Source organism: Triticum urartu, chromosome 2A, assembly GCF_056163025.1.
Source record: "Triticum urartu cultivar PI428250 chromosome 2A, HENAU_Tu73, whole genome shotgun sequence".
Taxonomy (NCBI): domain Eukaryota; kingdom Viridiplantae; phylum Streptophyta; class Magnoliopsida; order Poales; family Poaceae; genus Triticum; species Triticum urartu.
In genome coordinates this window covers 105,757,249-105,772,114 of record NC_141874.1, presented here as the reverse complement: position 1 = coordinate 105,772,114, position 14,866 = coordinate 105,757,249, and the positions used below count along the sequence as shown (strand labels likewise).

Here is a 14,866-nt window from a genome sequence, read left to right as displayed (position 1 = left end):
GCGCGCGGGCCGAGAAGGACCACCGCTGGTTCCCAAGGCAATGCGACGGGCCAACTCCTTGTCGGCATCCACGGCGGAGTCAGAGTGGCTGCCGGAGCTTAACATGGTCGCTGGATTGTATCGAAAGCGGAGAAGGGAGAGGACAGAGTGAGAAAGGAGAGCGAGTGAGCTATAGGGTTCTGAGCACGAAGTCGGACTGGGTTTTTTTTGGAACATCGGTGGGATTGGTGGTGGGCCGGGCTTGTTAGGCTGACGCGCCTGGGCGAGCCCGGGCCGCCCCATATCCGCCCTACATTTGGGTTGAATATGAGAGGCGCCGGACAATCCGGGCGTTTGAGGCAGGTTCGAGACGCCCGGTTAGGTTGACTTTTTGTGACTGGTCCGCCCGGCTGGATGTTTGAGACCGGTTTGGGCCGCCCGGCTGTAGATGCTCTTAGCTAACCTTTTACGTAAAGTATGGCTTCTCGAACCTTTGATTTAAATTTTATCCGTATGAACACTAATTAATCAATAAAGTGAAGCTGAGTTTTGGCAAGAAAAAAAATAACCTTTTTGCGTTGCAAGCAACTTACAAAAATAGTGTGCATCGGAAATAGTGGTACCGTGCAGGGCGGGTACGGCAGGAACTGGAGCGTGATGGACTTGTGTACCGCCTACGTGCTCCACAGATTCCGTTTGTGATGCGCCCGTTCACACCCGCCACGTGCACGCTGCAGTCACGGAGTGGACAGCAGAGTGATCCGACAAGCCAACTTCCCGCAGATAAGTCTCTTCCGAACCTACAAATACCGCCACGCTCCACCCAGTCACACACCTCGATCACACACACACACACCGACAAGCCACAAGCGACAAGCACCAGCAGCAAGGCTCGACCCAACCAGTCACACGCCGTCACACCGATCAACGATCATGGAGCCCGGCCGCGAGCCCACCGGCACGATCGTCTTCGCCTCCGTCGGGGTCACCAGCTTCGGCTTCGACGTCTTCTCCGTCGCCGCCCCGCAGACTCCGGAGAGCGCGTCCGCCGAGGGGCTGGCTGAGCGCCGCCACACGGACGGCGTCTCCCTCAACTTCAACGCCCAGTTCGCGGATGAGGGCGGCGAGGAGGTGGCGTTCGTGTCCGAGCGCACCGGCTCGGCGGGCCTCTTCCTGTGCCGCCCCGGGTCCGACCGCGCCGTGCCGCTGCCGGCCGTCGAGGGGAGCCTGTTCCACGACCGCCCCACCGTGAGGGCCGGCCGGCTGTACTTCGTCTCCGCGCACGAGAAGCCGGATGGGTGGTTCAGGAGCTGGGCGGCGGTGTACGCGACGGACCTGGGCAGCGAGGAGACGGTGCGGGTGACGCCGCAGGGCGTGGCGGACATGAGCCCCGCCGTGTCCGCGTCCGGCGAGCTCCTCGCCGTCGCCTCGTACGGCGAGAGGCCGTGGGCGTTCGACTTCCACGAGCTCGAGACGGAGGTCGCCGTCTTCCGTGCCGCCGACCCCGCGCGCCGCGTGGTCCTCGCTGCTCGGGGCGGCTGGCCGACCTGGCATGGGGAGGGCACGGTGTTCTTCCACCGCGTCGCCGATGACGGCTGGTGGAGCGTCTTCCGGGTGGACATCTCGCCGGAGACCCTCGAGCCCTGCGGCGCCGAGACGCGCGTGACGCCGCCGGGCGTGCACTGCTTCACCCCTGCCGCCGCGGGCCGTTGGATCGCCGTGGCGACGCGGCGGAAGGGGCGGGCGCAGCGCCACATCGAGCTGTTCGACCTCGAGACGGAGCAATTCACGTCTGTAACGTCGCTGCTCAACCCGGAGCTGCACCACTACAACCCCTTCTTCTCGCCGTCCGGCGCGCGCCTCGGGTACCACCGCTTCCGCGGCGCAGGCGCGCCGGGCGACTCGCTGATCCCCTACCGGCAGCCGGTGCGCAGCCCGGTGAGCTCCGTCCGCATGCTCCGCGTGCACGGCTCCTTCCCGTCCTTCTCGCCGGACGCGAAGTACTTGGCCCTCAACGGCGACTTCTTCAAGTCCCCCGGCGTGACGATCCTCCGCGCCGACGGCTCCAAGCGATGGGTGCTCGCCAAGCAGCCCAACCTGTTCTACACCTCGTGGAGCCCCAGCGAGAGCGGGGTGGTGTTCACCTCCGCTGGCCCCATCTTCGAGACCCCGAAAGCGACGGTCCGGGTTTCGCGCATCGAGTTCGACCCGAGCGAGCTCACCGACGACCGCGGCGACGTCGACGTGGCCGTGAAGGAGCTGACCCGGCCGGAGGCCGGCAACGACGCGTTCCCGGCGGTGTCGCCGTGCGGGCGGTGGGTGGTGTTCCGGTCGGGCCGGTCGGGCCACAAGAACCTCTACATCGTGGACGCGGCGCGCGGGGAGGAGACGATACGGCGGGTCACGGACGGCGAGTGGATCGACACGATGCCGAGCTGGTCGCCGGACGGGGAGCTGATCGCGTTCTCCTCCAACCGGCACGAGCCGGGCAACGCCGCCGTGTTCAGCATCTACCTGGTGCGGCCGGACGGGACGGGGCTGCGGCGGGTGCACGTGGCCGGGCCGCCGGGGAGCGCGGAGGCGGACAGGGAGCGGATCAACCACGTGTGCTTCAGCCCGGACGGCGAGTGGCTGCTCTTCACGGCGAACCTCGGCGGCGTGGTGGCCGAGCCCGTCTCCGGGCCGAACCAGTTCCAGCCGTACGGCGACCTGTACGTGTGCCGGCTGGACGGCTCCGGTGTGCGCAGGCTCACCTGCAACGCCTACGAGAACGGCACGCCGACGTGGGGCCCGGCGCTGGGCGTGGAGTCGCCGTCGCTGGGCGCCCCCGCCGCGGACGACTCGCTGGGCGAGTTCGACGAGCCGCTGTGGCTGTCCTGCGACGTGTGAGGGGCGATTGATGGGTGCAGCCACGGCGGTTTCGAGTGGCTTCGGTCGATAATAAATGGGGCGAATGATCATGTGCTTAATTGGAATGTTGATGGTGTTGTCAGACGTTTTGTGTTGTTGCTAAGTAATAAAATCAAATGCTTGTGTGACTATCTGTTGTCAGATAAAGTAGAGTCTGTGACAAGGCTGGACGTATGTCGGCAAAATCCGCAGATTTAATATTCACAAAATGAACTGTCTTTGAAATTTTTTTCGCTCCGCTGACCCTTTCATGTAATGCCCGACGTTGGTCAGGCGTGTAGCGCTTATTAGTCAGGCGCTGCACAGTGTAGTGTGACGTCCGGTTGTCGGGCGCTACACGAAAGGATTAGTGGAATGAAATTTTTTCAAAGACAATTCACTTTGTGAATTTTTTCGTTCATAGGTCAAAATTGTGATTTTTGCCACGTATGTCCTTCTACCTGAATGATGACGGCACAGGGCAGCGCTACGCGCTGGTCGACCGGCCCAAATTTAGACAGGTCAACGCGCGTCCGCGTGATTCAACCACAAATCAGTCAGTCGATTTGGTAATAATTCACTGGTAGTTTACATACAATAGAGAAGATAATTTATACTCCTACTTAATAGTGATGATAACTATGCAAAGTACAGACCATTGGCCATGGAAAAATAAAATTTTAGGAACACATCCTCAACACAGGGCAACCAAACAAAAAAAGAACTGCTATGAGGCGCGCTCACTATAAAATCAATAATTAAATTTTTGACATGAACAAACTATTGAGAGACTATTGAATAACTAACAATGATGAAAAATAAACCCCATATCTTACTGACCTCGCTATGGTAGACACAATAAACATGATGAAAAAAGCAATTTAAAACTATCATGCTAAAAATATTAGGACATTTAGCACTGTTTGAGCGAAAATTCAACTGACAAAAATGGTCTACAAATTGGCAGGCTACAGACCTGAGTACTAAGATGCAATAAGGTTGATACTTACAGATCAAGAGCTATGGAAAAAGCTGGCAGTGGATAAATTACTGCACATGATGTGAGCAAAAAAATGTCCAAAATGAACTAACCATTCCATGGCAACAACTCAAGGGCATGAATAGAGAGTGCATGTATCAGCCAAATTCAGTCTAGCACCATTCTAATCATGGTGATGACAATCTAGCAATAAAACACACAAAAGACAACTATGATAACGATGATCCACGGTAGCAACACAAAGGTATCCAAATCCGCAGATTGCAAAAACCATGAATACAACTAGCGACTCGTGATGAATCAAACACTATAAAACGCAATACAACTAACAAACACGATTCCCACAAACAGATCCACCCGACTGTGAGCACCGCGCGACCTCCTTCCCCCCCAAAAACGATGACGAGCACGAAACAGAGAGCAGGGAGGAAAATAATGCAGCCTCATCGACTCGCCGCGCAAACAACCGTCGCCTCTAGTTGACGAGCATATGGAAAAGGTACCGCCGTCGATGAGAAAAACAGAAAGCGCGCCGGGGGGGGGGGGGGAGGGGTTGCAAGCTCAGTGATAACTCGCCGCGATTCAAACCAAGTCGACTTCAACTGTTGTGGGCAGGACTGCGAGACATGCAAAGGAAATGGGGCAAGTGGGCGCATAATTCGAACTCGAACATCCCCCTGGATTGAATTGGTGAGTGAGGAGACTAGGAGAGAAAATGGGAATAACGGATGTGCGATGATTCACCAACCATGCAGTGCATTCCCTAGGGCCCACACGTCATAGAGATAGTAGAGCGTGCATAGTACTAGTACCACACGCAACACGCAACTGCTATCGTCAGGAATAGCGATGCCACTTGCATGATAGAGAACCAATGTCATTGGCATCGTTCGGTTTTGTTGCAAAACCAATATGTTTTGCCATTTACGTAAGTGCTTTATATTTTACTTTGAGAAACATAAATGTGACGATATGGACAATGCATAGTGTGTTGTCAATTTTTCTTGAAAAGTGCTTACTGGCTGATTGGTGTCTCTGCATAGGCGCGTCTATGTCTCGTTTGACACAGGACAGTTGAGCACACGCTAGAATGTGCCGACCCATCACGAACCACATACATTCAACACACCTTTTTTTTGGTATTTTTTCACATTTTTTTACTTTTGCTTACATTTAGACATCAAAACATATATATGAAAAAAATGTTAATCATTTATTTGAAAAATGCTAAACATGTATATAAGAATATTTTTCATTTATACAAAAAATGTACAATGTGTATGGAAAAAGTAGACAAAAAAATATATGTTTTAAAAACTTAATCATTTATTTAAAAATGTTAAATGTGTATATAAAGAATGATCCTGCTGTATAAAAAAATGCACAATGTGTATGGAAAAAAGTAGACATAAAAATATAAGTTTTCAAAAAAAAAATTGGCCATGTATTTGAAAAATGTTAAATGTGTATATATAAAATATATAAAATGTATAATATGTATGAAAAACAATTTGGCATTAAAATATGTTTGAAAAGAATAATCATGTATTGGAAAAAATGTTCAATGTGTACATAAAAATATTTATAAAATGCAAAAATAACTCTGCATAGTTTAAGAACATGTTTATTGTCATGAAAAATGTATGTGACATTTAAAATAAGTAGTCACATGTTTTTGGAAAATTCCATAATTTAATAAAAAATATTTGTGCAATGTTAAAAATTTTCAGGTAGTTTTAAAAAATGTTTATTTTCACTAAAAATATGTTCAACGTGTATTTGAAAATTGTTGTCTAGGTTTAATAAGTGTTTGAAATCACACATTAAAATAAAAATGCACATCATGTATTTAGAAGATGTTCAATGTGTATTAGAAATAGTTCTCGTGTCCGCTAAAAATGTATATTCTATACTGCAAAAGTAGACATGTGTTAGAGATGGAAAACCAATCAAAAATTGACAGAAAAAAAGAAAAAAATTCAGTAAAAACAAGGAAAGAAACAAAGTAAACTGGTTCAAAAAGAAAGAAAAGAAAAAAACCAATAAAAACCGAGGAAGAAATGAAAAAACTTGATAAAAAACAAAGGAAACAGGAAAGCATAGAAAAATGAGTGCAAACAAATAAAATATAAAAATAAAAAGCGCAAAAAACATGAAAACCGACCCTAAACCAGTACAACTGAACAAAACCACAAGTGTCTCGATCGAAACCCAGCAAACAAAAAAAAAGACAAAAACTGGACTGGCCTAGCTAGTTATAAGTAAGATATAGTTTGCCATCTCTGCATTTTCTTTTAGACAATCTCATGAAGCTTTATTGAATCACCATAATGTTTATAGGGACGAATAAAAGTTCACTGCATTAGCTATAATCTAAAAAAGCATAGGTTTATAATTATAGTTGATTGTCATGTTTGGTTAGGCTTCACGTATGTGCAAAGGATGCATAACTTTTGTTCAGAGAGGTTGTCTGTTAGACTTAGGACTGTTTGGAGTCCCTTTGCTGCACGCTACCGCTCCCGGAGCTGACGAAGTTTTAATTCAAATCTGTGAAGTGAGTGAATCGGTACTTCCTAAAATCCAGGGAGCTGGTGGACGAACAGCCCCTTAACACAGAGCCCACAGCCATGGTAGGCCGCAATCTATTATTCAGCTCACGAACGATGTTCTTCTCAAGAGAAAAAAAAGGCTCACGAAAGACGCCGCCGCTCGCACAGGTGGCAGTGAGCTTCTGGGAATGACTTGGCCACATGGCATATCCACTGCCCCGCTAGACGGTGCGCGTCTGTGGGCAGGTCAAGCGCATTGAACAAGGCCGCCCGGCGGGCTGCCACGAGGCCAACTACGTGGCCCTCATGCAACGCGCCTTGCTGCCACTTCTACACACACCCTCGCCGGCCGACCGCTCCTATAAAAGCAGCTCCCCGGTGCGTCCTCGCCGGCATCCCTCGAGCGCCGTTCGCAGCAGCAGCAAAGAACTACGCAGTAGCTAGCTTTCAGTGTCTCTCATCCATCATGCCGGGCCTCACCATCGGCGACACCGTCCCCAACCTGGAGCTGGACTCCACCCACGGCAAGATCCGCATCCACGACTACGTCGGCAACGGCTACGTCATCCTCTTCTCGCACCCCGGTACGTGTACATGCCTTGCCTTCACGGCCTGCTCGATCGTAATCCCAGTGAAGTTGTGTTCTGGTGCTGATTGATTGTCTGTGCTTGTGTGCTACTGTTCAGGCGATTTCACCCCGGTGTGCACGACGGAGCTGGCGGCCATGGCCAACTACGCCAAGGAGTTCGAGAAGCGGGGCGTGAAGCTGCTCGGCATCTCCTGCGACGACGTGCAGTCCCACAAGGAGTGGACCAAGGACATCGAGGCCTACAAGGTTCGCCCATAATCTGTGATCGATCCCGATCTGAAAAATTCTTGGTTGCTGACTAGCCATGCATGGTGGGATAATTTCTCTGCTCTCGCGCGCGCAGCCTGGGAGCAAGGTGACGTACCCGATCATGGCGGACCCGGACCGGTCGGCCATCAAGCAGCTCAACATGGTGGACCCGGACGAGAAGGACGGCGAGGGGCAGCTGCCGTCCCGCACCCTGCACATCGTGGGGCCGGACAAGGTGGTGAAGCTGAGCTTCCTGTACCCGTCGTGCACGGGGCGGAACATGGACGAGGTGGTGCGCGCCGTGGACTCGCTGCTGACGGCGGCCAAGCACAAGGTGGCCACCCCGGCCAACTGGAAGCCCGGGGAGTGCGTGGTGATCGCGCCCGGCGTCTCCGACGACGAGGCCAAGAAGATGTTTCCCCAGGGGTTTGAGACCGCCGACCTGCCCTCCAAGAAGGGCTACCTCCGCTTCACCAAGGTCTAGGCGTGCGTCCGTGCTAGCTCGGTTACTTGTGGCGGTCTGTGTCGTCGTGGTGCGTGCGTGCTTTTGTGGTGGTATGTGTCGTGTTTCTTCTGTAAATCTACCAGCGTCGCTGGGCTATGTATGTGTACTGTGACTTTGCCACTTTCATGTGTTCGATCGCCGGTATATTCATGTGTGTGTTGGTCGCTTGGTGTCATCATGTTTGGAGAACCGCTTTGCAGTGTTCTTGATGGACGGCGGCACGTATCAGCACGGCTGCTGCGAATCCACGCTGCCGTGCCGCCTGCTCGTGTCGTGGCCTAAATGCGGGCTAAGGCAAATGTGCAAACCGGCTCATCTGACGTGCCTCCATGGAAACTTGACTGTAGCATCAAAACAGGGGGGAAAAAAAGTTAAGGCACAAAGACAGGCACGTGGTTATATGCTCCCATGTAGCGCCCGTGCCGGTCACTGGTTGAGCTGACAATTGGGATCACAGTTCGCAGAGATATAAGAATGTTATAAAAGAAGAAAAAAAAAGATGAAAACCGACAAAGAACAAAAGGAAAGCGGAGAAAAATCAAGAAAAATGAAAAAAGTAAAGAAAGGAATAAAGAAAAATCAAAGTGAAACAAAGAGAACCCTGAAGAAAACAAATGCAAAAAAGTGAAAGCAAAGAAAACCGAGCAAGAAACAAAGAAAACCGAAGAAAACAATTAAAAAGAAAAAATGGTTAAAACAAAATCCAAAAAAAGAAGAAAACCTTGAAAAAGTAAAGGACATAAAAGCCGTAGAAACAGGTAAAGAAACAAAGATAATGAGGGGGGAAATAAAGAAAACCGCAGCCAGACAGAGTAAAATATACCTTAAATGTACACATAAAAAATATATTAACATGTAAGCAAAGCAAAGAAAAACCAAAGAAAAATGAAGAGATCAAGGGAAGGAACAAAAAAAAGTCAAAGTGAAACAACGAAAAATTAGAAAAATCAAAGAAATACAAAAGAGTGGAAACACTGGAAACCGAGCGAAAAACAAAGAAAACAATTGAAAATCTAAAACAAAATAAAGAAAAGCGAAGAAGAATGTAAACTGTTCAAAACAGATAATAATATTCAGGATTAACGGATCGTTCAATGTGGTGGCCCATTCAATTTCAAAATTTAGTTTTGACAAGTATGATGGGCAACTTAGATATACGCGCAGGACTTATAAACTAAAACGGAGATAGTAAATGAAATGGCATACTTGTTAATGATGTTTTTGTAATGAATGATTGTAACAACTCTTTTGATTAATTAATATGTGAGGCGGTGTTAAAAAACTAGTTTCATACAAGACATCCATAAAGGAATATGTCTAAAGGTTTTTTTTAACTCATCTGCTTCAGGTGGTTTGGGGGTCAAAGAAACAATAGTATCATTTATATCATCAGGAATGCATCCATCATTAGAAAAACTGGTTAACTGCTTTGGTCATCTCATCCTTCATGATTCCCTAATGTCTCTGAAGGAATTGAACTGGAAAACCATTAGATCGCGGAGGTTTTAAAGGGTCGATTTAAAAAAAGAGCATTTCTGATTTCCTCATTGCTATTTTTTTTTCAACAAAACCTCGTTCATATTCTTGGTACTGGTTGGATGGATAAGTTGTAGCATCTCCCCTGGGTCCATCTAATTATCTTTCTTGAAGAGCTTCCCTATAAAGGACATATTGGTGTTTTTCATTTCTTCAATATCTTTTTTTAACACAGTACAGACGCAAGCGCTCATATACACGCGCATACACTCATGCTCGTGTCATGGGTAATCAGGAACGAGAGAAACGCAAGAGTATTTCGGCATAAGAGCGCTCCTCCGCCAATTCTGCTCAACTTCATTGTGGTCGAGGCAAAGCCTTTGGGTCACCACCGGGACAAAGAAGTTAGGATCTTTTATTTTGCGAGAGTAATTGCCATGTCGCGTAAAGGGTGTGTGTTGTAAAAAAAATTCTATTCTCTCTTTAACGAATACATGAGGCAAAGTTTTTGCCTCCGTTTCAGAAAAAGAAACAATAGTATCATTTATATCATCAGGAATGCAGCCATCACTAGAAACGTTGCTTAACTGCTTTGATCACCCCTAATGTCTCTGAAGGAATTGAACTGGAAAACAATTAGACCCCGGAGGTTTTAAAGGGTCGATTTGAAAAAAGAGCATTTTCGATTTCCTCATCGGTGTATTTTTTTTCAACAGAACCTCGTTCATATTCTTGGTACTGGTTGAATGGATAAGTTGTAGCACCTCCCCTAGGCCCACCTAATTATCTTTCTCAAAGAGCTTCCCTGTAAAGGACATATTGGTGTTTTTCATTTCCCCAATGTTTTATGTGAGGGAGCCACCGATCTTTCCAAGCCTCAGAGTTTTGTTCCTTTTTGCATGGCCCAAAGCCTTCCTATGAGGCTGGTATTTTTATCTCCTTCCCCAAGTCAACCCATTCTTGAGCGTTGCATCCACAAAAGTTTCTACCTATAGAGAGTTTCATCGATTCTTGCTTGGATGGAGTTTACTTCCTTCTAGTTGGTACTGTATTTTCATATTTCTATTTGTTTTCATTGCATTTGTTATTTATTTTTTATTTTTTGCATTTTTTATAATTTCCCATATTTGTGCAACTGCACTTTCTTTGCGCATTTGTACTTCCGCCTTTTTATATTTAAAACTTTTTATCCATGTTAAGTTTATTTTAACGATGAGTAAACATGACAAAAATATTTAAAATTTTCAGCCACTTGTGCTCTCGATACTTGATGCGGAGCATCCCACGTTCATCCCCATGTACACTCCGACTACTCTCCAAACCCCAAGTGGACATATGACGAGACCTCGAACATACGTCATTGGACACAAGGTGAACTCGCTCCTCTCCGAACCATCACTTTCTACATGTGAGATATGGCTGCTACCTCCAACGTGTGTTCTATGCATGATCAGGTACTTGGAGGAAAGCCACGAAGTCACCACATCCAACGGAACAGCTAGCGAGGACGCCAAGTACAAGGACCGAGAGAAGAAGCTGCGCGAAGCTACAGCCACCGGACGACCAGCCCAGCCCGGACGTCCGTCCCCTAAGGACCCGAGCCGAATCTACGGACGACCGGAGCCACCGGACGTCCGACGACTCCCAGCGCCCGGACGACCGCCAGACACCGGACGTCCGACACTCTCCAGCGCCCGGACGACCGACGCCGACCGGACGTCCGACACAACCTTTCCAGAGCCAAAACGCCGGACGACCGGACCCTCGCGAGCCACCGGACGTCCGGTACCTGTCGGACGTCCGACGCCTGTGCGCCCGCCCGTGTGTTGGGCCGAAGCCACTTACCCTTTCATTCGCCTAGACTATATATACTCCTCCACCTCCTCCTAGTTAGGTTTAGCGTTGTGATAGCTCATTTGAGAGATAGAGCTACGCTCATCCATTACGGATCTACTCCACGAGAGAGACCGCGGCCCCTCTACGGAAAAGATCCCCTTGGATTCAAGACCCCCTCTTGGGTGGCCCCATCAAGACCTCCTCACGGAGAAGAACCGGTTACCGTGTATCGTCCGTTGTTAACCTTGGATCATCGTGTATCTCTTTGTGTTTCGAGGATCTAGCACATGTGTGATCTATTTCTTGTTGGTTGAGTGTTTCTCTTGTATTTCCCCTCGTCCACCCCCCCCCCCCCCCCCCCGTGTTCTTCGTGTTCCTCGTAGGGATCCGCTCCTTTCGTGAAAGATCGGCCATCTAGGGTTCCACCCTACATCATCTTGGTATTATGAGCCACGTTGATCACGATTTCGGAGCCTCCCTCACCATTTTGTAGCCTTCTTTTGCTTGATTTCGTCCTAAATTCAAAAATCCCCACCAAAAATAGCCCCAATTTTTTTTGTGATTTGTTGGTATGATGAAGTTTTGTTGATTTTGATCCATGGATTTGCTTGGTTTCGAGTGGATCTAGCATTTCCCCAATTATCCCCACTTTCCATCCACGAAATCTCATCAATTTTGACCCCAAAATCCCCAAATTCCGCCCAAAATCGCGTCCCGGATCTGAAATCTCGCGTTGACCCCGACCACCAGACGACCGTCACTTTACCGGACGTCCGGAGCCGCAGGAACCACCGGACGACCGAAACCCCTAACCCGAGCAGAATCACCGGATTTCCAACCCGACCGGACGTCCGGCGACCGGACATCCGTCCATTTCCGGACGTCCGCTACCTGTAAAAACTGACTTCGGCTGATTTTTGTTTCGGCAATAACTAATTCATCCGAACTCTGATTTTGACGTTCTTTAGCTCGTTTTGAAGCTCTTGACATCCTCCTTCCCACAAAAATACCACCAACATCTTTTGACTCCATCAAATTTTCTGAAATTTGGCAAGTTTGCCTAGGCCTTCCACCACATCATCCGCTACACCACCACCGACTTTCGCAACCTAACCAATTTTGTTCCCCATCGCATTAGTGGTTGCTTAAGGAGTGATTTGAGTCTCCTAAGGTGTCTAGACTACTTAGGGACGGTTGCTTCTTCTTCAACCACCACCACCACTTCCGCGTAGGCTTGACCACTATACACTTCCTGTGAACTAGATTATTCAATCTAGTAAACCTTTTGGGTGTTAGTCACATGGAGATGTGAACCAATCACATAAAGATGTGAACTATTGATGTTAAATCACATGGCGATGTGATCTAGATTATTGACTCTAGTGCAAGTGGGAGACTGAAGGAAATATGCCCTAGAGGCAATAATAAAGTTATTATTTATTTCCTTATATCATGATAAATGTTTATTATTCATGCTAGAATTGTATTAACCGGAAACATAATACATGTGTGAATACATAGACAAACAGAGTGTCACTAGTATGCCTCTGTGACGCCCCTGATTTGACCGTACACTAATCATGCACGCAAATGTGTACGACCAAGATCAAGAACTCACGGGAAGATATCACAACACAACTCTAGACACAAATTAAAATAATACAAGCTTTATATTACAAGCCAGGGGCCTCGAAGGCTCGAATACAAATGCTCGAAGGCACAAGAGTCAGCGGAAGCAACAATATCTGAGTACAGACATAAGTTAAACAAGTTTGCCTTAAGGAGGCTAGCACAAACGGGGAAACAGATCGAAAGAGGCGCAGGCCTCCTGCCTGGGATCCTCCTAAACTACTCCTGGTCGTCGTCAGCGGGCAGCACGTAGTAGTAGGCACCTCCGGTGTAGTAGGAGTCGTCGTCGAAGGTGGCGTCTGGCTCCTGGGCTCCAACATCTGGTTGCGACAACCAGGTAGAAGGGATAGGGGGAAAAGAGGGAGAAAGCAACCGTGAGTACTCATCCAAAGTACTCGCAAGCAAGGAGCTACACTGCATATGTATGCATTGGTATCAACTGGAATAAGGCTATTATATGTGGACTGAACTGCAGAAAGCCGGGATAAGGGGGGATAGCTAGTCCTTTCGAAGACTACGCTTCTGGCAGCCTCGTCTTGCAGCATGTAGAAGAGAGTAGACTGAAGACCTCCGAGTAGCATCGTATAGCATAATCCTAACCGATAATCCTCCCCTCGTCGCCCTGTGAGAGAGCGATCACCGGTTGTATCTGGCACTTGGAAGGGTGTGTTTTATTAAGTATCCGGTTCTAGTTGTCATAAGGTCAAGGTACAACTCCAAGTCGTCCTGTTACCGAAGATCATGGCTATTCGAATAGATTAACTTCCCTGCAGGGGTGCACCACATATCCCAACACGCTCGATCCCATTTGGACGGACACACTTTTCTGGGTCATGCCCGGCCTCGGAAGATCAACACGTCGCAGCCCTACCTAGGCACAACAGAGAGGTCAGCACACCGGTCTAAATCCTATGGCGCAGGGGTTTGGGCCCATCGCCCATTGCACACCTGCACGTTGCGTACACGGCCGGAAGCAGAACTAGCCCCCTTAATACAAGAGCAGGCTTACGGTCCAATCCGGCGCGCGCCACTCGGTCGCTGACGTCACGAAGGCTTCGGCTGATACCACGGCGTCGAGTGCCCATAACTGTCCCCGCGTAGATGGTTAGTGCGTATAGGCCAATAGCCAGACTCAGATCAAATACCAAGATCTCGTTAAACGTGTTAAGTATCCGCGAACACCGACCAGGGCCAGGCCCACCTCTCTCCTAGGTGGTCTCAACCTGCCCTGTCGCTTCGCCACAAAGTAACAGTCAGGGGCCATCGGGAACCCAGGCCCACCTCTACCGGGATGGAGCCACCTGCCCCTTCAGCCCCCATCTCCAAACAGTATCACCGGTAATGTAACAGTGTAAAGTATATAGTATATGCCCGTGATCACCTCCCGAAGTGATCACGGCCCAGTAGTATAGCATGGCAGACGGACAAGAGTGTAGGGCCACTGATGGAACACTAGCATCCTATACGAAGCATTTAGGATTGTAGTTAAGGTATCAACAGTTGTAACAACAACGACAGGCTATGCATCAGAATAGGATTAACGGAAAGCAGTAACATGCTACACTACTCTAATGCAAGTAGTATAGAGAAGAGTAGGCGATATCTGGTGATCAAGGGGGGGTGCTTGCCTGGTTGCTCCGACAAGAGAGAGGGGTCGTCAACTCCGTAGTCGTACTGGGGGTCTCCGGCAGTCTCGGGGTCTACCGGAAAGAAGTAACGGAGGGGGAATACAATAAATAACAGAGCAATCAATGTAACAAAAAGCAAAATGCGGCATTACGCTGTGCTATGGGTGACCTGATGCGGTACGAGGTGATACCGGTGAAGCGGGGAAACATCCGGAAAAATATCCCCGGTGTTTCGCGTTTTCGGACAAATGAACCGAAGGGGGAAAGTTGCGTGTTCGCTATGCTAGGGATACGTGGCGGACAAACGAGCTGCGTATCTGGATTCGTCTCGCCGTTCTGAGCAACTTTCATGTAGAAAGTATTTTCATCCGAGTTACGGATTATTTTATATTAATTTTCAAAGTTTTAATTGTTTTTTTAGTCTCTGGATTTAATTTAATTCGAAATTAAAAGAATAAAATGCTAGGGGTGCCCAGAATTGTACCCAGCTATTCAGTACAAAGGCTGACAGTGGGCCCAGTTGACTTGGTCAACCAG

At 48.7% G+C, this 14,866-nt stretch overlaps 2 protein-coding genes across 2 annotated transcripts; both read left to right on the top strand.

Annotated features, from left to right (window-relative positions):
• The first annotated feature begins 808 nt into the window (after window positions 1–808).
• Window positions 809–3,017, top strand: LOC125536055 (tolB protein-like protein). Its single transcript, XM_048699150.2, has one exon. The coding sequence runs from the start codon at window positions 913–915 to the stop codon at window positions 2,866–2,868; it is 1,956 nt and encodes a 651-aa protein (XP_048555107.2). The 5' UTR covers window positions 809–912; the 3' UTR covers window positions 2,869–3,017.
• A 3,764-nt stretch (window positions 3,018–6,781) lies between these two features.
• Window positions 6,782–7,904, top strand: PER1 (1-cysteine peroxiredoxin 1). The gene is made up of 3 exons (XM_048704631.2): window positions 6,782–7,001; window positions 7,104–7,252; window positions 7,350–7,904. The coding sequence occupies exons 1-3, from the start codon at window positions 6,884–6,886 to the stop codon at window positions 7,737–7,739; spliced, it is 657 nt and encodes a 218-aa protein (XP_048560588.1). The 5' UTR covers window positions 6,782–6,883; the 3' UTR covers window positions 7,740–7,904.
• The last annotated feature ends 6,962 nt before the right edge of the window (window positions 7,905–14,866 follow it).

What these genes read in the sequence shown, in the direction of transcription:
- LOC125536055 (XM_048699150.2), top strand. Translation starts at nt 913, where the DNA reads ATGGAGCCCGGCCGCGAGCCCACCGGCACGATCGTCTTCGCCTCCGTC.
- PER1 (XM_048704631.2), top strand. Translation starts at nt 6,884, where the DNA reads ATGCCGGGCCTCACCATCGGCGACACCGTCCCCAACCTGGAGCTGGAC. An exon ending in CATCCTCTTCTCGCACCCCG is followed by an intron (nt 7,002 to 7,103) that starts GTACGTGTACAT and finishes GCTACTGTTCAG; the next exon opens with GCGATTTCACCCCGGTGTGC. An exon ending in AGGACATCGAGGCCTACAAG is followed by an intron (nt 7,253 to 7,349) that starts GTTCGCCCATAA and finishes TCGCGCGCGCAG; the next exon opens with CCTGGGAGCAAGGTGACGTA.